At 38.5% G+C, this 26,737-nt stretch overlaps 1 protein-coding gene across 1 annotated transcript in view; it reads left to right on the top strand.

Annotated features, from left to right (window-relative positions):
• Positions 1–649: 649 nt before the first annotated feature.
• AGPS (alkylglycerone phosphate synthase) overlaps positions 650–26,737 on the top strand; it is a 152,995-nt gene continuing 126,907 nt past the window's right edge. Inside the window, 1 exon segment of the mRNA XM_043993254.1 lies at positions 650–906. Coding sequence (XP_043849189.1) covers positions 665–906 — 242 coding nt within the window. The 5' untranslated portion in view covers positions 650–664.

The following is a 26,737-nucleotide window of genomic DNA, read 5'->3' as shown; positions in this document are numbered from 1 at the left end:
GCAAAAAATGGGCCCTTCCCTGGAGAACAAACATGAAAATCACCAGGCACATGCGAGATAGGAGATGGAGGGTAGTGCCAGAATCACAGCCCTTAGCAGCAGGGAATACCAGGGAAGGCCTCCTGCATTAGGTGGGATTTGGGCTGGGTCTTAAAGGAAACCAAGACACGGAGCGGGAGTGTGGAGGGGATTAATTTTGGCCGTGGGTAAAGGCAAAGGCTTGGAGATGGGAGACGGCGGGGGTGGGGTGGAGTGACATGGGAGGGCGGGAGGGAGATTGGGGGGGGGGCGTTGAACGTCCTCATTTTTAAAGCAAATTCATTTATAAGAATTCTTGCCTCCAGCGCCAGAAAAAGTCTTTACCGGTCAACGCTAAGGAGATCTCAACCGACTCAAAAGTAAGTTTCCCTAGGATTTGGGAGTGCCAGGGGCGTGCTGGACTGGCTGGTCCACCTGTTACCACCTCGGGTGGTGGCACGTGGGCAGGCGTCGCCAGCCCCCAGCTCCCACCCCCGCCTGCGCGTGCGCGCGACTCACCTGCCTTGGGGGCGCTAGGCGGGCGGGGCACCCGCTGCCCCAGACGCCGCGGTGGCTGCCGGGATGCGCCATAGCGAATGACCTTTCACCTGCGCCCAGCAGCCTCAGGCTGCACAAGGCGGAAGCCATGGCGGAGGCAGCGGCAGCCGCAGCGACCGGCGGGGCGGGCCCCGGCTCGGGCTCGTTCCCGGAGCGGGAGCGGGACCGTGCCGGGCGGAGGCTTCGGGTACTCTCGGGCCATCTGCGGGGCCGGGCCCCGGCGGCGCTCGTTCCCAGCGAGTGCAGAGGCCGGGTTCCGGCGGCGGCGGCGGCAGCACCGGCAGCGCCTCCGCCTGCGGCTCCCGAGTCCAGCAGCATCCCCAAGAAGCGGTAGGTAGTGGCGGCGGCGCCGGGAGAAGGGGCCCGGGAGATGGAGGCAAGGGCCGCGAAGAGGGACCAGCCTGCGTGGTGACAGGGCAGTGTCGGGGGGCCCGGGGCTAGGCGTTCTCCGCTGGGGAATGCAGGCAGGTGGACTCTGAGGTGCCCAGACTGGTTTCTGATTTGGGGTCGGGGGTGGGGAGACATTCTGGGCTGGACCTCTGCCTGTGTCGGGCTGGACCTCTGGCTGCCTCCGGCCGGAGTCTGACACCCTAGGGCCACCTTGGGCTTGGTCAGGGTTGGGGGACATTCCGGGCTGGATCTCTGCCTCCGTCCGGCCGGAGTCTGAGACCTGGGGCCCCCTTGGGCTTGGTTGGGGCTAGGGAGGGGGGCGGACATGCTGGGCTGGACCTCTGGAGGTGTTTGGCCGGAGTCTGAGAGCTAGGAACAACTTAGGCTTGGCCAGGACTGGGGAGCTGGGGGTACTGATGGTGGACTCAGGACCAGCTAGGTGGTGCAGTGGATCAAACTCTGCACCTTGGAGACAGGAAGATCTGAGTTCAAATTTGGCTTCAATCATTGAAACAAGACTTTGGTCAAGTCATTTGACTTTTGCCTGCCTCAGTTTCCTCAATTGTAAAATGGAGAAAATAATAGTACCTACCTCACAGGGCTGTGAAGATCAAATGAGATGGCATTTGTAAAGCGCTTAGTACAATGCCTGGCACATGGTGGACACTTAATAAATGCCTATTCCCTTCACATTTCCCTCCTCCCCCTGTGTTGAGGCAGGAGAGCTACTGTGGAGGGATACCTAGCTAGAGTCTCTGTGGGAGCTGGAGTCTGGGTGGATTTGGGGGCACCTTGGGCTGTGGGTGGACTGGGTTGTATTGTTTTCCTAAATAGTTGGGGGCTCCCTTAGTTTACCATGAGAAGTATCCAAAGGATGTTTGTCTGCCTGTCAGGGAACTATTGTGGTGGGACCCTTCTTTTTTACTTAGATAGTAGACCTTGATTTAGTAGGTAATGGCTAGGGGAAGGGGATTGATGATGGGTAGTGGGGCTTAGTGGAAAAAAAAATATTGGATTCTGCTCATGAGCTGTTCTCTGCGTTTTAGTGGGGATGAATTTTGACTCGAAGAGAACCAATACAAGTATAAATAGTGATCTAGGACTCCTAGTTTCTACAGGAGGAGATGGCTATAGGGGACTTTGAAATCTGTGTGGTGGTTTGGTGGAAGGTAGAACCTGGGAGTCTCTTGTGTAACTATGCATGAAGAATGGATGTAGGGAAATTTTGGTCTCTGAGTTTAAATGGAGCCAGTTCTGCAGTGACCCCTTGGTATAGGGATCAGCTAGGGTAGCTATATTCAAGTCTTTCAGGGACATAGTGGAGTACCTAATGCTTGTAGTCTTATGCTTTTCAGTGTTTTCACATAAGTTGTCTCATTTGATCCTAACAAAAACTATGTTAAATAGGTGGCACAGGTTATGTCTTTATAATTGGACATTGTTGGAGGAAACTTGACCTAGAGTTGGGAAAGGGATCCAAACAGTTTAAAAGGGGACCCTAATTTTTTATTAGGAAATGTGTATAGCTGGTAGGTTTATTGGATTGAAGTTTCAATGTGTGTATGTGTCCTCTAGTTAAAGACTTTATTAAATCTTCGGTGACCTGGTTAACTTGTCATAGATTTTTCTTCATACAAATTTCCATAACTTTTGGACTTCATTTTCTTCCCTGTGAGCTGTAGGGAGTGTCTTCTTGGTGCCTGGTAATTTGTATTAGTTGGCTAGTGGTAAAAACCAATTACATAAAAGTTTTGTGAGGTTTGAATCACAGTTGGTGATGATTCATATATAATCACCTTTTCTAACCATTCTCCGTGGCTAGGGACACTAGATGCTGAGTCTAGATTAGGTGTCTGGCCTAGAATTAAGTATTGTGTAGTAGAAAGTATTCTGCACTTTGTTGTAAAGAAACCTGGATATGAACTGCTTTTCTGCCACTGCTTTTAATTCTGCCTCCTGACATTTACGAGATTTGTGACAATGGGCCAGTCACTTAGCCTTTCAGAGTTTCAATTTCTTCATCAGTAAAATAGAGATAACATGTTCATTACCTGTTTCAGGGGCATTGTAAATTTTAAAATGCTTTAGAAATATGAGCTATGTAAATGTGAGTTATTGTTGTTCCATGTAATCTATTTTTGTAGATTATATTTGTGGTGAATTGATGCCTTGCTTCCACTTACTTACATATGTCTGAGTATGATTGTGTTTTAATTCCACAACCAAAATATCTTGAGGTTTATTCATTGTTTAGTATTAGCTGAAACTTTTCTTCCTTCTGTTGGCATGAATATTCAAGTTGACTGAATCTTTTGTGTTCTTACTGATTTATCTGGTTACTAGCTATGGTTAAATTTATCTTAGACCAGCAATGATGGCTGCTTCTGTGAATCCTCATCTTTTTTTTTGTTTTTTGTATTTTCCTCATATAGCATATCATCAGAATAACTGACAAATTTGGAAAATGCAGCACTGTGTGTTGGATAGACTGTTGGATTCTAATAGACTGTTGGGGTTCTAATCTTGGCACTTTTTCTACCTGTAAAATTCAAAGCAAGTAACTTTACTTCTCTTGGTCTCAGTTTCTCTGTCATCTGTCTTTGAGGCCCCTTTTAGCCCTCATCACCTGTATCTCCAAGACTACTGAACAATTCCAGTTTGCTTGCCTTTTACTAGTGACCCGTGATGATGATCTGACTACCTCTCTGCTCAGATCCAGTTAATTTGTACTTGGTTGAGACATTGGGCAGATTTTAGGTTGTCAGACTGCTTCTAGTCCTTCTCTGGCTTTTTACCCTGTTTAAAAGTGCGTAGTACTCTTTGACAGAGGAACTTTCTATTTCATCTTACCTAGCTTTGGTTTTCAGCTCTTGGGAAGGATTATAATGGACTAGGAGTCAGAAAGCCCATGTTCATGTCCCTGGTCTATTTGTTGCTTATTGACTGTTTGAGTAAAGCATATCTCTTCATTCTTTAAGCCTCACTTTCTTGATTGCTTACATTTACATAGTGATTTAAAAGTTTGCAAAAGTGCTTTATATATCATCTCATTAGATTCTCACAACTACCCAGTGAAGTGAGGTTCTGGCCATTCTTATCCCTGTTTTATAGATGAAGAAACAGATTCAGAGAGATTAAGTGACTTTATCTACAGGTTGAATAGGTAGTGTTTGAGGCAAGATTTGAACCCAGGTCTTCAGTCTATTAAGTCATTCTTTGATGTGGTTGAACAAGATTGTCTAATCTCAACTTTCTTAGTGAGGCCTTCCCTGATTTCCTCCCAGCTGCTAGTGCTCTCCTCCCTAAGATCCTCCATGTATATACCTATATATGGGCATAATATTTCCCCTTACAGACTGTATGCTTCTTGAGGTCAGGGACTATTCCCCAGCATCTAGCACTTAAAGGCCATTTAGTGAGGACTTAATAAAAGCTTATTGATTGATACTTGATCAGTAAGGGACCCTTCCACAGATCATATCTGCCATCTGTGAGATTTTGTATCCTTCCCAAAGCCTAGCAGTACCTAGCACCTATTAGGTACTTAATAAATGTTGAATGAATAAAGAGCACATGATGATACCAGGAAACACATTTTTATGTAACAACTTATTTTGTATTTTAATTATTTCAAAAGGCCTATTTCTAAAGCTTTTGTACCCTTATGGACAAGAGAGAGAGAGAGCTCCTTTCCATTTTTCCCCTGGTATGTTATGGACTCCAACTTTTGTTCTAGCTTCAGTTTGTTTCTATTGATCATAGAAATCCTGTTGCAGTCTTAGTTGAGAAGTTATGTCTCCTTGTTTCAAAATCAAATAAACAGCTGTATGAAAATAGTTCTTTTAATGCATAATTCTAGTACAGATGTTTATTATCAATATGTAATTGTTAGCATGTTTCCCGAGACCCTGGTAAAAGATAAATTTTTGTTTTTAAAAAGGCTATTGAATTCTTTTAAAAAATTAAATACATTTTAATTAATCTTTTCCCCATCATTTAGATTTTTCCCAGTGTTTTCTGTCCTTCATTTCCCAGAGAACTATCCTGCAATAACAAAAACAATTTTTTTTTTAAGAAAAAGAGGAAGAGAAAAATTAAGCAAAATGGTCAATTTGTTGAACTAATCTTACATTATGTGGAATGCTTCATACTGGTGAGCCCTCTCCATTTCCCTACTTTTCCACTTTTGTAGATGAGAGTGCTTGCTGGGCCTGGAGTCAGGAAGATCATCGTTCAGATATCACTTTAGACAGCAGCTGTGTGACCCTGGGCAAATCATTAAAACCTGTTTTGCCTCAGTTTCCTCAAGTGTAAAATGAGGATAATAATAGCACCTACCTCTCAGAATTGTTATAAGGATCAAATGAAATGATATTTGTAAATTACTTAGCACAGTTCTTGGCACCATAGTAAGTACATATTTCTTTCCTTCATTCTGCAAAGGACTGGAGGGAGATGTTTCCTCATATTTCTTCTTTGGGGCTAAACTTGTTCTTTGCAATTTTGCAAACTTCATTGTCAATTGTTTGTGGCGGTTATTCTTTCTATTTACATTGTTGTGGTTGGTCATTTTGTATATTGTTTACTTGGCTCTGATTATTTTAGTTTGCATCAGTTCACATAAATCTTTCTATGATTGTGTTCATCATGTTCATTGTTCCTTATAGCATAGTAATTCCATTATATTCATGTGCCACAATTTGTTTAGCCTTTCTTCATTCAGTAGGCATCTACTTTGTTGACAGTGATTTACTTTTACAAAAAATGGTGCTATAAATATTCATATACACATACATACATACATACATACATACATCCTCTCTTTTTGGCAAGTCCTTCTTGAAGTTTATGCATAGGACTGGAATCTTATTGTTTTAAACCTTGTGTGTATATGTGTGCATGTGTGCAAAATGTTACATGGTCCTTCTTACCAATTTGGGAGTTCATAGTCTAAGAAATAAGGAAAAGCATAAATTCAGAAGATAGGTTAGTTTAAAAAATTATTTTTGTGAATAAGCTAATTATCTTGGTGGAAAAAAATGAAGTGGAGGAGGAGTAGTTTGGGGGGAAGTAGAACAAAGAAAGAGTGAGAGAATTTCTTAATTTCTTTCTGGTTCTAAATCATATAATTTTATGATTAAAACCTAACTCAAGGTCTTTTTGCTTCCCTAAAACCCACTTTTCTGCAAACCCAGTTTGTTCTCTGCTTCTCTATTTCTATCAGTTCAATCACCAATCTTGTAGTCCCTGTACTCAGCTTTGATGTCCTTTAATTTTTCACTTCCTTCTCCTCCCCTAATACAGTCAGGCATTAAATGCTGTTCATTTCTCTTCAAAAATATCTTTCATATCCTGCATGGATACAAGGTTCATTCAAAGGACCTCAGATTTGGAGTTTGAGAATCTGGGTTTAAATTATACCTTTGGAAACCCACTTAAACTTTTTCTCCCAGAGTTGCTTCATCTGTAAAATGAAGAGGTTGGGTTAGGTGATCTCTAAAGATCTTCCCTGGTTTAATGTTCCCTGATTGCTTCCAATTTACACTAGTACCACCTTAATACAGAGCCTTTCATTTCAGGATATTAGTCCCTCTTGAGTAATCTTTTATATAGAATCACCTTCCCTAGTCTATTTCAAAGGTTAGTTTTCTGAAAACAGACTTTAACAAACTTTGTCAAAGTACATTTGTATTTGTAAGTAAAGTATCTGAAATAGCCCTACTTGCTGCCCTTTTTTGTGTCCTCAGCATAGAGGCTTTCATAAGGGCCCAGGAGAGGAGAGAACCAGAAATAAAGACCTTTTGGTAGTAAAAATTTCTTAATTTTATTTTATTGATGTATTTTTTTTTGGTAAAAATTTCTTAGGCCAGTAAACCTTGCTGAGGACAAGTATTGTTCCTCAGACACGTATTAAGATACACTGTCCTAAAATATTGCTTTTGCATATTTTCATTCCATGCTCTAAAGTATTCCTTGACTATCAAAGAAGTCTGTATTTCTTTCCCCTGGCTTTAAAAACTCTATGATTTACCTCCTCAATAAAGCATGATACTCTACATAGTTCCCTAACTTTAAGTTGTGGTAATTTTTCCCTCTACTCAATCCATAGTACTTAATTGTCTACACGATTCAATTTGAATGTGGTATTTAGATGGTAACTTGTGCAATATACAAGTACAGGTAACTTCATCACCTTTTGGGTGACCCTCAACTTTTATTTTTTGGAGACTATGGTAATCATGCAGCCACATAGTTTTATTAGAAGAGTATTGTTGTTCAAAAGGTGAATCTTTCAGGGAGAAATTATGATTCCTTGAAAGCACTGAATAATTTCCCAAAGGGCGATCATCCATCCATGTCTGTTCCTTTTCATATAGCCAAAATTTGCTTAGCCATTCCCCAGTAGGAAGGATAGTCTCTTTGTTTCTAATTTTTGGCTACTACAAAAAGAACTGCTGTACATTATTACTGAACATATAGACCTTAGATTGAAGGTTATACATAGTTTATTAGCTTTTGGGCATAGTTCCATATTACTTTCCAGAATGGTGGTATCAGTTCAAGGCTCTACTGTTAACTGCAGTAGAGTAATTTATTTGTAATGAAAAATGTTTATAGTTTATATTTCTTTGAAAACTGTTCATTTTATGTATTGAAGAATGGCTCTTACTATTCCTCATTTAGCTTGAATATAAGACCTTTATCTGAACATGTTTGGAAGGATACTTTGTTCTCTTTGTACCCAGAATATTTTTTGATGAATAAAACATTGATTACTATTCAAATTGTATAAAAAAGCAGTACATATTATAAAACAGATTGTTAAGCAGATGACATGACAAACATAACCCTTTCACTTCCTGTTAATGAAAAATTAGCTTCAATTAATTTTACTTATAGACATGTGATGGGTATTTCATGGCCTTACAAATCCTTTTTCATGTCAATTTAAAATGTGCATTATTATAACAATTTTTAAACATTCATTAAGTACTGAAATAATTTGGTTCTGTTTGCCCTCTTTATCTACACACACACACACACACACACACACACACACGTATAGGAATTATTATTTTGGTAAATGTTTGTGCAAGAAAATAATTTTTTTCTCTTCAGTTTTATAGCACACCTAAAGTCAGAGGTGTGGTAGTAATGAGAAGTCTGGGAAATACTTTATAGTTTTGTGAGTTTGGGACTTTTTCTCATAGGGGCTAAATAATGTCTAGCATATCTCTGAAGTGTAGTAGTAGTAGCAGTGGTAGTAGTGGTAGTAGTAGAAGAAGTAGAAGTAATAGTGTACCAGCAACTAACTTTTATGTAGTACTTGCTATCTGCTAACCACAGTGAAGAGCTTTACAATCATTCTTTCATTTGATCCTCACAACAACCCTGTGAAATAAGTTCTTATCCCCACTTTACAGATGAGGAAGCTAAGGCAAACAGTGATGAAGTGACTCATCCAGGGTCACACAGCTAATAAGTGTCTAAGGCTGAATTTGATCTCAGATCTTACTGACACCAGGCCTGGTGCTCTATTTACTGTGCCACCTAGCTGCTGTTTTTATTATGATAGTTTAGATTTTTTTGTGTGTTTATAATTTTTATTAAAGTTCTAAAAGGAAATTCCTTGCTTGGATTATAACCTTTATGTAAGATGAGGCTTGTATTGACTTTTGTATATTTTGTTTGTTTTTAATTTTTATTAATATTTTGTTTTTACATCACTTAAATTTCCCAATATACCCCTTTCCTCTTCCTAGAGAGCCATCCTTTATAAGTGAGGCTACACAAGAGGAAAAAATAACAGTTCAGCAAAACAGAAGAAATAGTATGGTTCTTTTTTTTTTTTTTCTGGATTTGGAGAGCCCCTTCCATCATGAGTCTCTTGTACCATTGTATTGGTGAGAAGAATCTAGTCTATCACAGTTGGTCAAACACATGTTGATGATACTGTGTATGATGTTCATCTCACTCATCATCAATTCACGCAAGTCCTTCCAGGTTTCTCTGAATTCCTCCTGCTCATCATTTCTTTCAGCACAATAGAATTCCATTACATTCATATACCACAACTTGTTCAGCCATTCCCCAATTGATGTGTAGCTCCTCAATTTCCAATTCCTTGTCACCACAAAAAGAGCAGCTGTAAATATTTTTGTACATGTGGGTCCTTTCCCTTTTTTTATGATCTCTTTGGGGAAAAAGACCCAAAAGTGGTATTGCTGGGTCAAAGGGTATGCACAGCTTTATAGCCCTTTGGGCATAATTCCAAATTGCTCTCCAGAATGGTTGGATCAGTTCACAGCTCCACCAACAATGCATTAGTGTTCCAATTTTTCCACAGCTTTTCCAACATTTATTATTTTCCTTTTTTGTCATATTAGCCAATCTGATAGGTGTCAGGTGGTACCTCAGAGTTGTTTTAATTTGTATCTCTCTAATCAATAGTGATTTAGAGCATTTTTTCATATGGGAATAGATAGCTTTGATTTCTTCATCAGAAAATATCCTTTGACCATTTCTCAATTGGGGAATGACTTGGATTCTTATAAATTTGATTTAGTTCTCCATATATTTTAGAAATGAGACCTTTATTAGAAGTACTGGCCATAAAAATTGTTTCCCAGCTCTCTGCCTCCCTTCTAATTTTGGATGCATTGCTTCTGTTTGTACAAAAACTTTTCAATTTAATGAAATCAAAATCATCCATTTTGCATTTCATAATATTCTCTATCTCTTGTTTGCTCATAAACTGTTCTCCTTTCCAAAGATCTGAAAGGTAGACTATTCCTTCCTCTCCTAATTTACCTATAGTATCACCTTTTATGTCTAAATCATGTACCCATTTTGACCTTATTTTAGTATAAGGTGTAAGATGTTGGTCTATGCCTGGTTTCTGCCATACTACCTTCCAGTTTTCCCAGCAGTTTTTGTCAAATACTGAGTTCCTATCCCAGAAGCTGGAGTCTTTGGGTTTATCAAACAGTACGTTACTAAAGTCATTTACTACTGTTGTTGACTCATTTATTTTGAGTTTATTGCCCACTAAAATTGTGAGGTCTTTTTCATATTGGCACCTTTTTCTCAAAATTGTGTTTTCCCAGAACTAGTTAATGACATTGGACTGAATACTCGTATATATCTTGGTAGTGGCATTGATAGTGATATGATTCAATATGTGGCACAGTTGTAGCTTTTAAAAGGAATTAGGCTGGATCTAAATGAAAAACAAGAATATTAATAAAAAAAATGTAGACCAAATCTTTTCAAGTTAACAGTGCTCTGTCACTTTATTAACCACCACCATAATACTCTTAAATCTAATTACTTTTTTTCCAATGAGCATTGATTTTTCTCCCTCCCATGGGGGTGGGGGGGAAGGGAGGGAGGGGGAGGGGAGGAAGGAAGAAAAACAAAACCCTTGAAAGAAATATGCAAAACAAATTCCACAAAATTATAAGGGTTCTGAATTGACAGACTTTTAGAGCTTGAAGGAAACATAGAGCTTATCATGTCAACCCACTTACTTAATTTTTATTTTTGACTGGACCATGAATTTCATTGGTGTGGGGAGCTTCTACGGATGAACTTATTTTTGGAGAACATTTTCCATCATGAGTCTTTTGGAATTGTCTTGGATCATTATATTGCTGAGAAGAGCTAATTCTATCATAGTTGATCATTGTACAATATTGCTGTTACTGTGTACAGTGTTCTTCTGGTCCTGCTCATTTCACTTAGCATCAGTTCATGTAAATCTTTCCAGGTTTTTCTGAAATCCACCTGCTCATCATTTTTTATAGTACAGTGGCATTCCATTACATTCATATACCACAACTTGTTCATGCATTTAGGGAGAAACTTCTATCTTGCACACTCTTTCTTTTCCTGCAATTGAGAGATTTGCCTGGGGCACTTGAGAAATGCTTGGGATCCATAGCCATTCCCTAATTGATGGGCATCCCCTCAATTTCCAATTCTTTGCCACCACAAAAAGAGCTGCTATAAATATATTTGTATATGTGGGTCCTTTTCCCATTTTTATGATCTCTTTGGGATATAAACCTAGTTGTGGTATTGCTTGGTCAAAGAGTATGCACAGTTTTATAGCCTTTTGGCCTTGGTTCCAAATTGTTCTCCAGAATGGTTGGAGCAAGTTGTTAGCTCTTTAAATGGGAAAAAGAACTTGCCCCTAGAACTAATAATAGGGAGCCACTGGAATTTATTGAGTAGGTTCACACAGCTGCTAGGTATTAGAGATTTGATTTGAACTTAGGTGTACCTGACTCCAAGTTTAGCACCCTATTTACTTTGCCATTCTGCTTCTTAAAAGAAACATGTTATATTTGATCAAGGATCATACTATAGTGATAAATGTGAGTCAGTTAGTTGGCCCTGACAACACTCCTGTGGGCACAGGCATCTTTTAATTTCTTTGCTTCTGACCTCATCATTCAGCTGAAGCAATTCTTTTCAAAGTTACCAGTTGCCATACTCAATCATTATCCATCTATGTCTTTCTACAGCCTTTGACACTAACATTTACTCTGTTCTCCTTGAAAACTCTTTGTGGTTTTTTTGTTTGTTTGTTTTGGGGGGGGGGGCGGGCAGTGAGGGTTAAGTGACTTGCCCAGGGTCACACAGTTAGTTCTTGTCAAGTGTCTGAGTCTAGATTTGAATTCAGGTCCTCCTGAATCCAGGGCCAGTGCTTTATCCACTGCACTACCTAGCTGCCCCCAAAACTTTTATTTTTAGGTTTTCATGACACTACTCTTTGGTTCTCTGACTACTGGTTCTTAGTCTCCCTGTCTGGATCTTCATCCAGATCATGTCCGATAATCTTGGTCATCCCCTGGGACTCTTGGTCCTCTTCTTTTCTACCTCTGTACCATTTTGCATGGTGATCTCATTAGTTCCCATGGTTTCATTTATCATCTTTTTTTTTTTTTTTGTAAAACTTGCCAGGTTCAGGAACCTGATTTTGTTTTGCTTTTTTGGTGAGGCAATTGGGGTTAAGTGACTTTGCCCAGGGTCACAGAGCTAGTAAGTGTTAAGTGTCTGAGGCCAGATTTGAACTCAGGTACTCCTGACTCCAAGGCCAGTGCTCTATCCACTGCGCCATCTAGCTGCCCCCTGGGCAGTCTTAATCTTAGTATCTTCCCTCTGTTGTGTATTTCTAACCTTTGTATATCTTCTTTGTACATAATTGTTTTCATGTTGTCTCCCCCTTTAGACTATGAGTTCCTTGAGAGCAGAGATTATTTGTTGTCTTTCTTTGTATCCCCACTGCTTATTAACAGTGCCTGGCACACAATTGCTTGTTTACTTGACTGACTTTTCCTTCTTACTCTCAGATTTACTAACTAGCTCAGTTTAGATCCAAATGAACTAATTTATTTCAGTGTCTTTTGTTTTTCTCCTCTTTATTAAGATAATTTATTATCACAATAATCAGTAGTTTGTCTTGTAGCACCTCCTCATCACCAGTTCTTTTTAACTGTCTTTTTATGATCTCAGGCCATGCAGTCAGACTTCATTTCTTGAATTCGTAAGAAATGCCACATGCTCACCTTCAAAGACGCATTGTCACTTTTTCCTAAGATTCCAATCACTCCCACTTACTTCATTGATCAGTTGTTTCTTATTTGTCAGAATTTAAGTTCAGAGTTAAAAACTCCTGTTGCTTCTTCCTTTGCCTTCTGAGAAGTGGAACAATTGTGTAGGTAAGCAAATTTTAAGAATTGATGGCTTTTAACAAAAGTGGAATTGGCTGCCTTGGATGGTTGTAGAATCTCCCTTTTCTGCTTTCAAGCAGAGGCTGCATGATCACCTGTCAGCAATATTCAGAGATGATTTATGGTCAAGAATGGGTTGAACTTGGTGGCCTTTTGGGTTCTCTTTAACTCTTTTTATATATTATCCTTTTACCTCTTCATCCATTCAGTAAGTCTCTTCTGATTTTCCTTTTCAGTGTTTCTTGTATGTCTATTCAATTCCATTGCCACTACTCTAGTTTAGGTCCATATTATCATACCTGTGCGGGGCCCTGCCCCCCCCCCCCCCCCCCCCCCCCGTGCTTTCCCTCAGAGATTACTGCCCATTTACATTGTATTACTTTTGTTTGTACATATTTGTTTCTGCATACTCCCGTACTGTTAGAATGTGAGTTCTTTGAGGGTAAGGATCCTGTTTTGACTTTCTTTGTATCTTCTGTACTTAGCACAATGCCTGGCATAGTAAACTCTTCAGCCTACCTTTTCAACTTTATTTTCCACTGCTCTCTTCCCCTTCACTTGAGCTAAATTGGGTTATTTACCAGAGTTTTTCTTCTTCTGGAATGATGGGGTAGTATGGCCACTGCCAGGGTGCCTGTGTCTATCTGCCTGTTCATGGCAGCTGGTTGTTCCTGGTGGTGATGAGGAAGGTGAGCCCCTTTGCCACAAAGGTTTCTCACTTCAGTGTTGGCTGTGATTCAAATAGTTTTCATTATTTAACTAAGCAAACATTTAAAAAAATAGTATTTTATTTCCCCCCAATTACATGTAAAAACAGTTTAAAACATTCATTTAAAGATTTTGAGTTTCAGATTCTCTCCCTTTCTCCCCACCTCCTCATTGAGAAGGCAAGCAATTTGATATAGGTTTTACACAGTAGTCATTAAGCAAGCATTTTAAAGCTCCTGCCAGGTGTACAGAACTCTGCTAGACAGTGGGTGAGATGCAAAGTTTAGATGAAACATCCCTTGCCCTCAAGGAGCTTACCATTTATCTGGGGATATAGCAATACACAGATAATTTTTGTGTACTTGTGAGTATACTTTGTGATGCTTGGCTCTGGGTAGGAGGCAGATCAGCTATGGTAGGGGAAATTAGGTCAGGTTTGCTGGAAGAGAGTAGTGTTTGAGTTGGCTTCTAAAAGATGATTGGGAATGTACTTAGCAACAGGTGTAGGATGTTGTGGAGAGGAGGGTATTACAGGCATAGGGAACAGCTGAGCAAAGGTGGGAAGATATAGGGGTATTTATGTTGTATTCTTTGAAATAATGTAATTGTTCTGCTCCGTTCTTCCTTCACAGTTGGGGTAATGAACAATGTATGATTTGTTATAACTTAGAGAGTAACTTTGCGTCTGTGCCCTTCCCAAAATCGACTCAAACCACAGACTTTACAGTACATTCACATAAGGGATGTTAGAAACCATCTAATGCGGGTTTTCAGAACCCTTTTTATGTGTTGGGCCCTTTTCTGGATGGTGAAGCCTATGCACTTCTCACAATATTTTTGTTTTGTTTTGTGAGGCAATTGGGGTTAAGTGACTTGCCCAGGGTCACACAGCCAGTAAGTGTCAAGTGTCTGAGGTCAAATTTGAACTCACATCTTCCTGACTCCAGGGCTGGTGCTCTATCCACTGCGCCACCTAGCTGCCCCTCACAATGATATTTTTAAAGGCATAAAACAAATTACATGGAGTTACAAAGGAAAGCAATTATATTGAAATAGACTTCAAAATAGTGATAAGGGTAAATGGTATTTTGAGATATCTGAAAACTATGTAATATGATATGAAAATACCCGTGATTTCTATTGGTGACTAAATCACAGGTATTGCTGATACTATAATTTCTCTCCTACATTAATAATTGAAGGAGATGCTAATTTTTTTCTACCCAAATTAATGGATCCTTTGGGGCAGCTAGATAGTACAATGGATAGAGTGCTGGGCCTGGAGTTAGAAATACCTGAGTTCAAATCCAGCTTCAGACAATTTTTAGCTCTGTTGACTCTGGGCAATTCACTTAACTTCTCTCTGTCTCAATTCCCCCGTCTATAAAATGGGGAGAAAAATAGTACCTAGATCCTAGGGTTGTTATTAGGATCCAGTGAGATAATGTATATAAAGCACTTTGTAAACCTTAAATTGCCTTTAAAAGGTAGCTATTTTTTTTAAATTAAAAAATACTAGCTATTTGTATCCCCAGAAACTTATCCCTGGCTATCCATGGCTCTGAGTTTTTAGAGACTACTTGCTCAGGATTAGACAGCTACATAGTGAAGTAGATCAAAATTGGGTGACTGGCATAGCAGATAAAGAGCTGGCCCCAAAGCCAGGAAGACCTGGATTCAAATCCTACCTCTGCCACATATTGAGTGTGTTCCCCTGGGCAATTCACTCAGACTCTTAGGACAACTCTAGAATATATGTTGCAGAGAAGGAGGTGACATGTGAGTAGAGGGAGTTTCTGCTTCATATGGGAGTTATCATTAAAGGTCTACTCTTTCTCCCTGTTATACTTGGTAGTGGAGAGGGTGGGTATGGGGTTTGGGGATGTATGGCAGTGCACACTTAGTGGTTCCTATAGAGTATGAGCAAATATCCTGGCTTTTGTTCTTATAGTACCTTCCCCAGCTATAGCACCCCAAAAGGTAGCCTAGCATGTCAACATTTCTGTATTACGACGTTGCAGTGTCACAAACCATTGTAAAGATGAGGCAACTTATTTCATCCTGTTTTTTTTCTCCGATGTCCCAAAATAACTGGTTAAGTACTTCCCTTTTTGACCTTGCCTCCGATGCCTGCCCAGTCTCAGATCAAATCTGGTAGACCTAGCTAGAGTAATAGCCCCATTGCTCACTCTCCCAAACCTCTCCAGGTTTCCCTTCTCTTTTGTCAAGATGAGATAGCTACTCACAGTAATGTGATGAACAGCTAATGATCAACAACACACATGCCCTGCTATTATGCCTTCCAGTACCTTACCATTTGCCCAGATACTATCTCCTACCCACTCTCCTCCCCCCCAATGTTCCCTGTACCTGGATCTTGCCATTTACCTTGCTGTTGTACCCTTAGGATCTCTTTTCCATTTGCTCTGTAGTTGAACTTTCCTCTAAGTGTTGTTCTTACTAATTAGACTGTGTGCTACCTGAAAGCAAGAACTTTCAGTCAATCAGTAAGCATTATTAAGCATCTATGTGTCAGTCACTGTGCTAAGCACTGAGTATACAAAGAAAGGCAACAAAAGAATTGGAAATTGAGGGAATGCCCATCAATTGGGGAATGGCTGAACAAGTTGTGGTATATGAATGTCATGGAATACTGTTGTGCTATAAGAAATGATGAGTGTGTAGATTTCAGAAAAACTTGGAAAGATTTAATTGTACTGATGCTGAGTGAAGTGAGCAGAATCAGGAGAACATTGTACTCAGCAACAGCAACATTGTGCAATGATCAACTGTAATAGAGCAATACAATGATCCAAGACAGTTCCAGAGGACTCATGATAGAAAAAGCTCTCCAAATCCAGAAAAAAGAACTGTGGAATCTGAATGAAGATGGAAACATATTGTTTCAACTTTTTGTTGTTGTTTTTTTGAAGTTTTTCCTTTTGTTCTGATTCTTCTTTCACAACATGGCTAATGCAGAAATATGTTTAATATGATTGTGTGTATGTGTGTATGTATATGTACATATATATGTATATATACATATACATTATATGTGTGTGTGTATGTGTATATATATATATACACATATACATATATATATGCTTTCTGTCTCGGGGAGGGGGAGGGAAGGGAGGGAGGGAGAAAAATTTGGAACTCAAAATCTTATAAAAACAAATGTTGAAAACTTAAAGAAAAACAACAGATTTCTGCACTCAAGGAGCTCAAAGGGGGAGACAACATGCAAACAACTATTTATAAACTATGCATATATATTTGTGCATACATACACAGAAACATACACATATATATGAGATAAAGTGGAGATCAGCAAAAGAGAGAAGGTAAGAAAATTAAGGGGAATTGGAAAGGTACAAAAATGTAAAAAAAGGTATAGTTTCTTTTTTTTTTTTAAAGATATAGTTTCTAAACCAAATCTAGCCTGATTTACTTAAACAAGTTATTGATGCAAAGTGGGAGGGGGGGTGGTTTGTGGCCTAGGGAGAATGGATATAACAACATTGACATTGGTTATCCCATTTCATGCCCAAGTTTAACTAATGTAAACCAGTTACCATAACAAGGAAATCAAAAGCTGAGTAGCAACACACCCCAAGGGAAAGACCAGAGGCAGCATGTGCCAGGCAAGTCAAACCATCTCTCTTTAGACTCTCATGAACGTAGCCTAGGACCCTGAACTCAAAGTGCCTTCAAACCACCAGGACTGCTTCTAACCCAACACCCACAGCCATAATTAAAGGGAGAAGTCATTGTGCTGATGAGGCCCACCTTCCTCACCACCACCACCAACTGCTGATTAGCTGCCACCAACATGAAGACGGGCAAAGAAAGCCTGGGGGTCACAGTACCCATTCTTGCTTCTAGCCCAGCGTTTGCAGCCATCATTTGGGGAAGCAGCCAGCTTCTGTGGAGAAAGGGCTAGCATCCCATCTAACTCCCAACCAATCACTATACCCAGGGCGGGTAGGCTGACCTAGCTGAAAGAGGAAGGTGCCCTGAAAGTGAGAGAGCGCACCCTGAGTTGCTAACAGGAGGCAGCATTTGCCAGACAAATCAAACCACCACTCTCACCACCTTGACAACCATTTCCCCATAGGCCTTGATGGTGACAGCCCAGGACCCTAAACCCAAGAACTATAGGAAGAATGACGTTAAATAATGACATCATAGAAGAGAAATTAATATCTTGTCATAACCTAAAGATCTTGATGTTTTTCATTTGTCTTGCAACTGAAACCTTCCATGTGTTGTCTCCCCCATTAGAATGTGACCTTCTAGAGAGCAGGGACTGTGCTGCTTTTCTGTTTGTATCCCCAGGGCTTAGCACAGTGCTTTGCATTTAGTCAGTGCTTAATTCATTCATTCAAAATAATTTGGGGGAAAAAACATTTGAGTTACTTGATTCACATTAGATTGTAAGTTTCTGGAGAATAGGGGCTATTTTTGCCTTTCTATCTCCTGAATTAGCACAATGGCTGATTATATGTTAAGCACTTATGTCTTGTTAATTGACTGACTGCCTGCCTAATGGGGACATTGTGACAGCCAAAGGTGGCAAATATGAGGTCATTTCTAAAATCTTATGAATAAGGGTGGATGAAAATAATAAGCAGTATTACTTTTTTTAAAGGGGAGGGGTACTCGAAGGGGTGGTGTTGGTAGAATTTAAAGAAAGATTGGTGAGAAAACCAAGTAATCAAAACCATCCTGTGGTGTGTTTTTTTTTTCTGGAACTTAAAAAAATATATAATTTAAAACTTTTGTGTCATTACAGTATGATGATTTTAGAAATGTAAAACCTCACCTTTTAGCTTTCTAGCAATAATAATATTTATAAGGTTTGCAAAATGCTTTGTATGTTTATATTTTAATTTTTAAGTTAGAGAAAAGATAAAATGCTTTTGATATAGAAGAGGGCAGCTAGGTGGCACAGTGGATAGAGCACCAGCCCTGGATTCTGGAGGACCTGAGTTCAAATCTAGCCTCAGACACTTAACACTTACTAGCTGTGTGACCCTGGGCAAGTCACTTAACCCCCAATTGCCTCACCAAAAAAAAAAAAAGAGAGAGAGAGAGACAATACTATATTTAAAAATTTGACCCAGAAATTAACACATTTTCACTGAATGCTAAACTCAGCAGGTACTTTAGCAGACCTGTGACAGATTTATGGGAGGTCATAAATAAAAATTGGTGGGATGAACATTTGTGGATGAGCTTTGAGTATATTATTGGAGGGAATGCCCACACTGATAAGGTCATAGTTGCTATAGAATTTGCAAAAGTCATTTTACACTAATCATTTTAGGTAGAGCTTATAGTCATTAATATTCATGAGGAAAACATGATTTTGCTAAGGAGACATGGCTTTGATGGGACTAAACAGGTCACATGCACAACTTCCTATGCTGGCTAGAAATTAACAATAATTATTTGATAACAAAACATGAAACTGTAGTTGTGAGGTTTTTATGTTGAATTATATCATAAAATTTTTTATTAGACAATTTGAGGTGACACATTGAATTCCTCCCTGGGACATGATTATTTTTTCTCTTTCCTCTTTACATAAAAGTATACAATGTATGACTTGGTTGGATCATAAAATTATGTTTATTAAAATGTAAGCTCCTTCAGAGTAGGAATTTTTTCTTTTTATTTTTCCCCTTTGTATTGCTAGAACCTAGCACAATATCTGGCATAGTAAGTGCTCAATAAATGCTTATTCACTGATTGATTTATTACATTTAAAATTAAAATTTTAGACATTTGCAAATTGACTTTAAAAAGTTATTGCTATTATTATTATTGCTGTGGAGCTATGAATTGCTAAACTTTATATTAAAGAGTGTTTAACTTTCCCAGTTTATGAGAATCAGGCAAAATCTTAAAAGAAGAAAATATCATTTTGGTAAAACAAAGAAGTTATGTCTTTTGGATTCAGAATTCAATGTTGTGTTTACATAGAAGCACCCTAGGGAGCAGCTAGGTGGCTCAGTGTGTAAAGCACTGACCCTGGATTCAGGAATACCTGAGTTCAAATCCAGCCTCAGACACTTGACAGTTACTAGCTGTGAGACCCTGGGCAAGTCACTTAACCCCCATTGCCTGGCAAAACAAACAAACAAACAAATAATACATAGAAGCACCCTTTTTTAGGAAATCTCTATGGAAAACAAACCTCCTTGTGAAACTCTGTTCATTCTGTTTATCAGTACTGTTGAAACTGCATTTGTATAATCTTCATCAACTCATTTTTTTTTTTTTTTTAGTGAGGCAGTTTGGGTTAAGTGACTTGCCCAGGGTCACACAGCTAGTAAGTGTCAAGTGTCTGAGGCTGGATTTGAACTCAGGTACTCCTGAATCCAGGGCTGGTGCTTTATCCACTGCGCCACCTAGCTGCCCATCAACTCATTATTAAAGTTAAAAAGCTTATCCAGATTGAGACAAGATTTTTTTTTTTTTTAAGTGAGGCAATTGGGGTTAAGTGATTTGCCCAGGGTCACACAGCTAGTAAGTGTTAAGTATCTGAGGCTGCATTTGAACCTCAGGTACTCCTGACTCCAGGGCCAGTGCTCTGTTCACTGTGTCACCTAGCTGCCCCGAGACAAGATATTTAAACTTTTTTTCCGTTATTATTTTTGAGTTTACATTGAGTTCCATTTGAGTTTACCAGGTTTTTGTTTTTTTTTCCTTGCATACTATTTAAGATGGAAGAAGCTGAATCAGGAATAGAAGGATCAGAGGCAGAATACACCAGTTTCCTTTACCAAACACCTGAAAATTGGCAACATTGAAAAATACTTTTCAAAATCTAGTCCTAGGTGGCACAGTGGATAAATCTAGATTCAGGAGGACTGGAGTTCAAATCTGGCCTCAGACACTTGACACTTACTGGCTGTGTGACCCTGGGCAAGTCACTTAACCCTCATTGCCAGGGTCAGGGGGGGATCTAGTCCTCAAAGTATTGCTTGTATTGTAATCAAATAAAATGCAACAACTTGGAATCTTATTACTTTGTACTTTTCTCTTTTACTGTTGCGGATTCAGAGATCATGGAGAGATGGATTGACTGATTACAAAATTCTTCATGTTTTATTGAAGTCTCCCATACTTGTTTCACTTATATTCTCAGAAAGTTATTTTTTCTTCTTGCAAGAACCTTTCTATTGAAAAGATTTTATAAAGATGAAGTGGTATATTCAATTTGCTTAATTTGAATTCTTTTAGAAGATATTTTGTTTGAGGAAGTCAGAGAGCTTTAAATGCTTTTAGAGCTATATTATTGGGGTGATAAGGTTCTTTTATATATCTTGAAAGGTCATTTGGTTTAACTTTCAACTTTTGTTAATGGACAGATGGGATAGATTATCTCAGGGTAATCTTACCAATCAGGAAAATACTTATGTATGTGTGCCTGTGTCTGTGTGTGTACACACATACATATATTATTTGCTTATATTTACTTCCAAATAGATAGGTAAACAGCAAATGAATAATTATCTTGGTATAGTTGAAAATAATCTTCAATTTACTTTTTCTCCAGAATAAATAACAATTTCATTGACTCATTTTTCCCATGTTCTCTTTTGAGTAGTTCAAGTCTTTTAAGTCATAAAAATTTTTCCTGATATGAAAGGTTACTTATTTAGAGTTTGACATACAAGATATTGACTTGACTTGGTTTAAATTGCTACTGAATGGTTAGAGAATTAGAACTAGATTCCCAGTGCCTGAATATAAATTTATATTTCTCTTTGTAAATCAAATATAGCAATACTTGTAATTTTTAATGTTATTTATGAAAGAAATGATTAAACATCTGTTAGCGCTGAACAAGTACAAATCAAAATAACATAGCTGAGGTCTTGTTTCCTTTTCATTTATTAGAATCTCTGAAAATTCTCATAATTTTTTTTAAATTTGATTTTGATTGGCTGTGACAGTATAATGTTTTTTCCTCTTATTTGGTGAGATGGACTCTTTCAAAGTCTTCATTTAAATCTCCCAACTTTATTATATATTTAAAATTAATCTTAATGTCTTACTTTACATATTCATTATTCACTAACCATACTGGATTTATTTCAGTTTAACATGGTATGAAGCTAAATTTAAAAAATCTTTTTTTCTGGCGATATAGTGAAAGTATCCACATTCATTAATAATCATAATTACATTTATATGAGGCAGCTAGGTGGCACAGAAGATAGAGTGCTGGGACTCCAGTCAAGAAGACCTGAGTTCAAATGTGGATATTTACTTGGCTGTGTGACCCTGGGCAAATAATTTTCTCCTGTTTGCCTGAGTTTCCTTATCTACAAAATGAGCTGGAGAAGGAAGAAAATGACAAACCACTCCAATATTTTTGCCAAGAAAACCCTAAATGGGGTCACAAAGAGTTGACACGACTGGAAACCGCTAAGCAAAAATAACACTTATATAGTGCTTTCTTCATAAAAACTGTGTTAACTATCTAGCTATTTATTCTTTGGAACTATCAGTGCTAGAGTTTCAGTTAAAATATAATTTAAATTTGTGACAAAACATGAATATCCAGAGATTAACAAAGTCAATAGGAAATATAGTCTGAAAAATACTGTACGGATAAACCAGTTACCAGGACTGTTATGATAATGAAAAGTTTACAATTTGAGGGAAAAAGGAAAAAAAAATGTATGTCCGTAACACAATAACCTCTGTTAAACCTTTCAATAAAAAATTGGCTACCATTGGATAAAGAAACGAAGACTATATAAATGGTATTATATTATGGTGGGAGAATACTGCCACCTTGTGTCCATATGTTGCCATTTATTGTCACCATTTTCTTTTGTTGTGCATTTTCACAATATAATAGAATAATAGCTGGTGTCAGTTGAAAAAGGAGAACCTGAGTGTTAGTCTGTGTTTTGACCTACTATGTTTAAGTGGCTTGTTTTCCTGTTTGTCTTTTTCTTCTGAAAGTCAAGATCAAATGAGTTGATAGGCACTAAAGAGCTCTGAACCATTTTAGTAAGATTTTTTAAAAGGATGTATTGTGGTTTAATTGATGCTTTTAGTTGGTCAGATTGTAATCAGATTAGCAGCCTCGTGTAATGGGAAGAACGTTACACTGAAGTTGAGCAGGAGACCTACATTACCACCATTTATTTTGCAGCGTGGCATTGCACAAATCAGCCTCCAGGCCTCAGTTTCCTCATTGGTAAAATGAAAGGATTGGATTCTCCAAAGGAATTAGGGAATTATGATTTTTAAAAAATGATTAAAATGAACGTCCTCTTTGATTTAGAGATTCCACTGTTAAGACATATACTCCACAGGAGTATAAATATATCTATTGCAACACTTTTTTGGGGGGTAGTAATTGTAGAATTGGAAGCAATTAGGGAATGATTGGGCAATGGTAAACAAATTGTAGTACATAAATATAATATGATATTACTGTAAGAACAGATTCACTGAAAAATTCTTTGGAAGTATGGGAAGACTTATTTAAATTAATGCAGAGTGAAATAAGCAGAACCAGAAAAGTAAATAATAGTTTTAATGCAAAAAAAAATACAAAAAAGAAACTGAATAATGTATAATTAAAATGTTCAGCCTTGGCTCCTGAGTAGAGATAAGGAAATGCAACTCCCTCTTTTTTTTTGCTAAAGGGTTTAGGGGGAAACCATGGGTGTGGAATAATGCATATAATGTATAGCTTGGTCAAAGTGATGGTCCATTTTGTTGAATTGCTTTTTATCTTCCCTAGGTATGAGAGAAAGGATCCATATATTTGGAAATTGAGATGATTTAAAAGCAAAATATACATAAAATTTTTTAAAAAAGAAAGGTTTGGGTTAGAAGATTCCTAAGATTTCTCCTATCTATATGAAGTTTCTCTTACATAAAAACACGATAATAGTATAACGCTCTCTGGCACAACAAGAATCTTTCGGATGTGTACTAAAGGTTGTATTCTTTTACATTTCATTTGACCATGAAACTTTTATGGTGTGTATAAAAACAAAACAAAACAAAACAACCAACCTACCATAAATCCTAAGAATTTGACCTTGTTTTTTTCTTTAAATGAGTACCTCCTTTCCCTCCTCCTCATTTCCCTGAGATATCTGTTACTAATAAAACAAACTTGTTGGTTTGCTGGTTTATTGTTTGTCTCTTTGTTTCATGGGTTTCCATGACCAAAGAATTCTTTACCTAGTAACTACCCTGCTGCTGAATTTTTGTATTAAATGAGAGCCAGGGATAACTATGTAATCTCGTTTCTATCTCCCCAGTATCTTTATATTTTCTTTCGCTCTTCCTTGAGTCTCTCCCCTCAGTCTATCCTTCACCGAGCTACCAAAGCTCAGGTCTGACTATGTCCTTCCTAAACGCAATAAACTCCAGTGGCTCCCTAGTACTTCTAGATCAAATTGTTGCTGTTTAGTCATTTCATTTGTGTCTGACTCTTAGTGGCCCCATTTGGAGTTTTCTTGGCAAAGATACTGGGATGGTTTGCCATTTCCTTCTCCAGCTCATTTTACAGAGGAGGAAACTGAAGCAAATGGGGTTAAGTGACTTGTGCAGGGTCACACAGCTAGTAAGTATCTGAGGCCAAATTACTCAGGAAGAAGCCTTCCTGCCTTTAGGCCCAGCACTCTATCCACTGTGCCACCAAACTTCCCCTTAGATAAAATATAAACTCCTAGTTGGCAAGTAAAGCCCTGTGTAACCTTGCTTTCCTACTGTGCTTGAGATGTGGCATTCCATACCTTTGCACTGACTTTCCCCCATACCGAAAACATGTTCTTAGGATTTCTAGTTTACTTTAAAGCTCATTTCAAGCACCTTTCTACATGAAACCTTTCCAGATTTCCTATCTCCTACCCCTAACAGCTGGTGCTTTTCTTCACAATTATCTTTTATTTATTTATTTTTTTTGGTTTATGCCTTTATACCTACTGCTGACTTGTTCATTTGGATTATGAACTCCCAAAGGGTGCAAGGACTTTTACTTTTGTCTTTGTTTCCTAATGGGCCCAGCACAGAGCCAGACATATATTAGGCACCTAATAAATACTTTTTTTGATTAATTGAGTAAAGAGAATTTGAGGGACACCTTTAGTAGTGCACAGGATAAATCCCTGTGACTGTGAAGGAGAGCCTTAATAGTATTACCTTCAATCGGGTATACACTGAGCTTTGGGATCTTGGGCCCATCAGTTTATCATTCTAGATTTCAAGTTTGTGAGAAATATCACTACAATAACTTCCGGAACTCAGCATTATTTGTCATTCTCGCGAGAATGGGTCACCCCTAGTGGAGTGAACCAGAAAATGGAGGCTCGACGGCCTTTTTATCTCTTCCCATCCCTAATGGTGATTGCACAGCTATTTTCTCTTGGGAAGTTGTTTCTCCTAAAACTTCCTTGGGAAGTTCTTTTCTATTTGAATTAACCCCCATTTGTGGACTTTAGCATTTGAGTATCTGCTTCTATTCTCAAACTGAATATACAATCTGAATCCGCTTTCCCAGCCGGAAATCTCTTAATCTGAATACACAGTAGTCACCTGTGGGTGTATTCCCAGGCTAACCCTCACCTGTGGATGGTGAGAGGACTGAACCCCTCCCCTCAGTTTCTCGCCTAGTTCCTCTTCAGTAAGTGGAGGTGGTTAGATAAATTCAAGCCTAGTAGAAAACCGAAGGTAGTATTTGACCCTGGGGCTATAGTTTGCCTATCCTTGGACTAGATAATCTTTAAAAGTGTCCTTTCAGTTGCAAATCCTATAATCTGTTTAGAGTGCAATTCAGTATATAGTGTCAGGATTGAATTGTAAGAAAAGGATAAATTGAGCAAGATAACATTTATTCATAGGGGCCAGCTGTGGCTTGCCTTCATTAATGCTAAAGACCCTGAGGACAGTTCCCCTTATATAGGGTTTGAGGAATATGGAACAAATAACAGAACCGGGAAAGTGACATGGAATTGAAGGCAACATGCTCATTTACAAAGACGAGGTACAGGAAACAACATGATTGGTTGGAAGTTTGGTAATGGGGGCTAGCAGCGAACCCCTCCCCCAGCTCCTTACACCCCCCCCCCCAGCCTGTTCTTTCATGAGACTAATAAATGCTCTTTGTTTGAGTCCAGGTGTGAAATAGTGGCCCAGATTTTTGGACAGCAGACCACACATCCTGGAAGGATAGCTTGGTGGCATAAAGATATTAGGCCCAAACTCCGTATTTGTTCACACACATTCTCCAAGGTCAGTTAAATTTCTTGAGGCAAGAATGCTGGATTTTTAAACTTAACCCATCATAGGCCAACTGAACTCTGAACTAAGTTCAGAGACAAAGAAATATGACTTAAGCTGTTACAGAACAAAAACAATAGTTTAAAAAAATAATAACAAACATTTTAATTTAAAGTTTTGAGTTCCAAATTCTATCATTACTTCTTTCCCCTCCCCCCTCCCTGAGGTGGTAAGCAATCAGATATAGGTTATATATGTGCAATTATATAAAACATCATATTAGCAATTTTGTATAAGAAAACTTGAATAAAAGAAAAAAATGAAAGAAAGTGAAACTTAGTCTGTGTTCAATCAATATTAGTTCTTTCTTTGGAGGTGGATAGTATGCTTTTGAGGAAATGGGGGTTGGGCTCCTCTCAACTGCATTAAAAGCCTCCCCCCCCCCCATCACATGATTCAGGGAAACCCTACTCTGGTCATATGGGGGAGGAGTTGAAGGGTTGTCCCTGTGTTGCCTCCCCTACTGGCTACACCGAGTTCCAATTGGCTAGTTTTTAGCACCCGGATTGTAATTGGGGAAGAAAGGGAGGGGCCAGTTGCATTAAGAGATAAAAAGGCTTTGAGCCTACATTTTTTTGCCCATTCCACTAGGGAATGGCCCGTTCTCGTGAGAATGACAATAAATAAGCCTTTGACATATCACCAAGTTCCAGAAGTTTTTGGAGTTCTGTTTTCTCACAATGCTTTATTATTGTCCTTTGGGATTGTCTTGAATCATTGTATTGCTGAGAATAGTTAAGTCGTTTATAGTCTTTATCCAACAATATTGCTGTCAACTGTGCACAATGTTCTCCTGGTTTTGCTTATTTCACTATACATTGGTTCATATAAGTCTTTCCAGGCCTTTCTGAAATCATCCTGTTTGTCATTTCTTCTAGCACAATAATATTCCATCACAATCATATACCACAACTTGTTTAGCCATTCCCCAACTCATGGACATTTCTTTGATTTCCAATTCTTAGCCACCACAAAAAGAGCTGCCATAAATATTTTTG

Source organism: Dromiciops gliroides, chromosome 3 (genome assembly GCF_019393635.1).
Source record: "Dromiciops gliroides isolate mDroGli1 chromosome 3, mDroGli1.pri, whole genome shotgun sequence".
Taxonomy (NCBI): Eukaryota; Metazoa; Chordata; class Mammalia; order Microbiotheria; family Microbiotheriidae; genus Dromiciops; species Dromiciops gliroides.
This window is presented reverse-complemented; position numbering and strand designations above follow the sequence as displayed.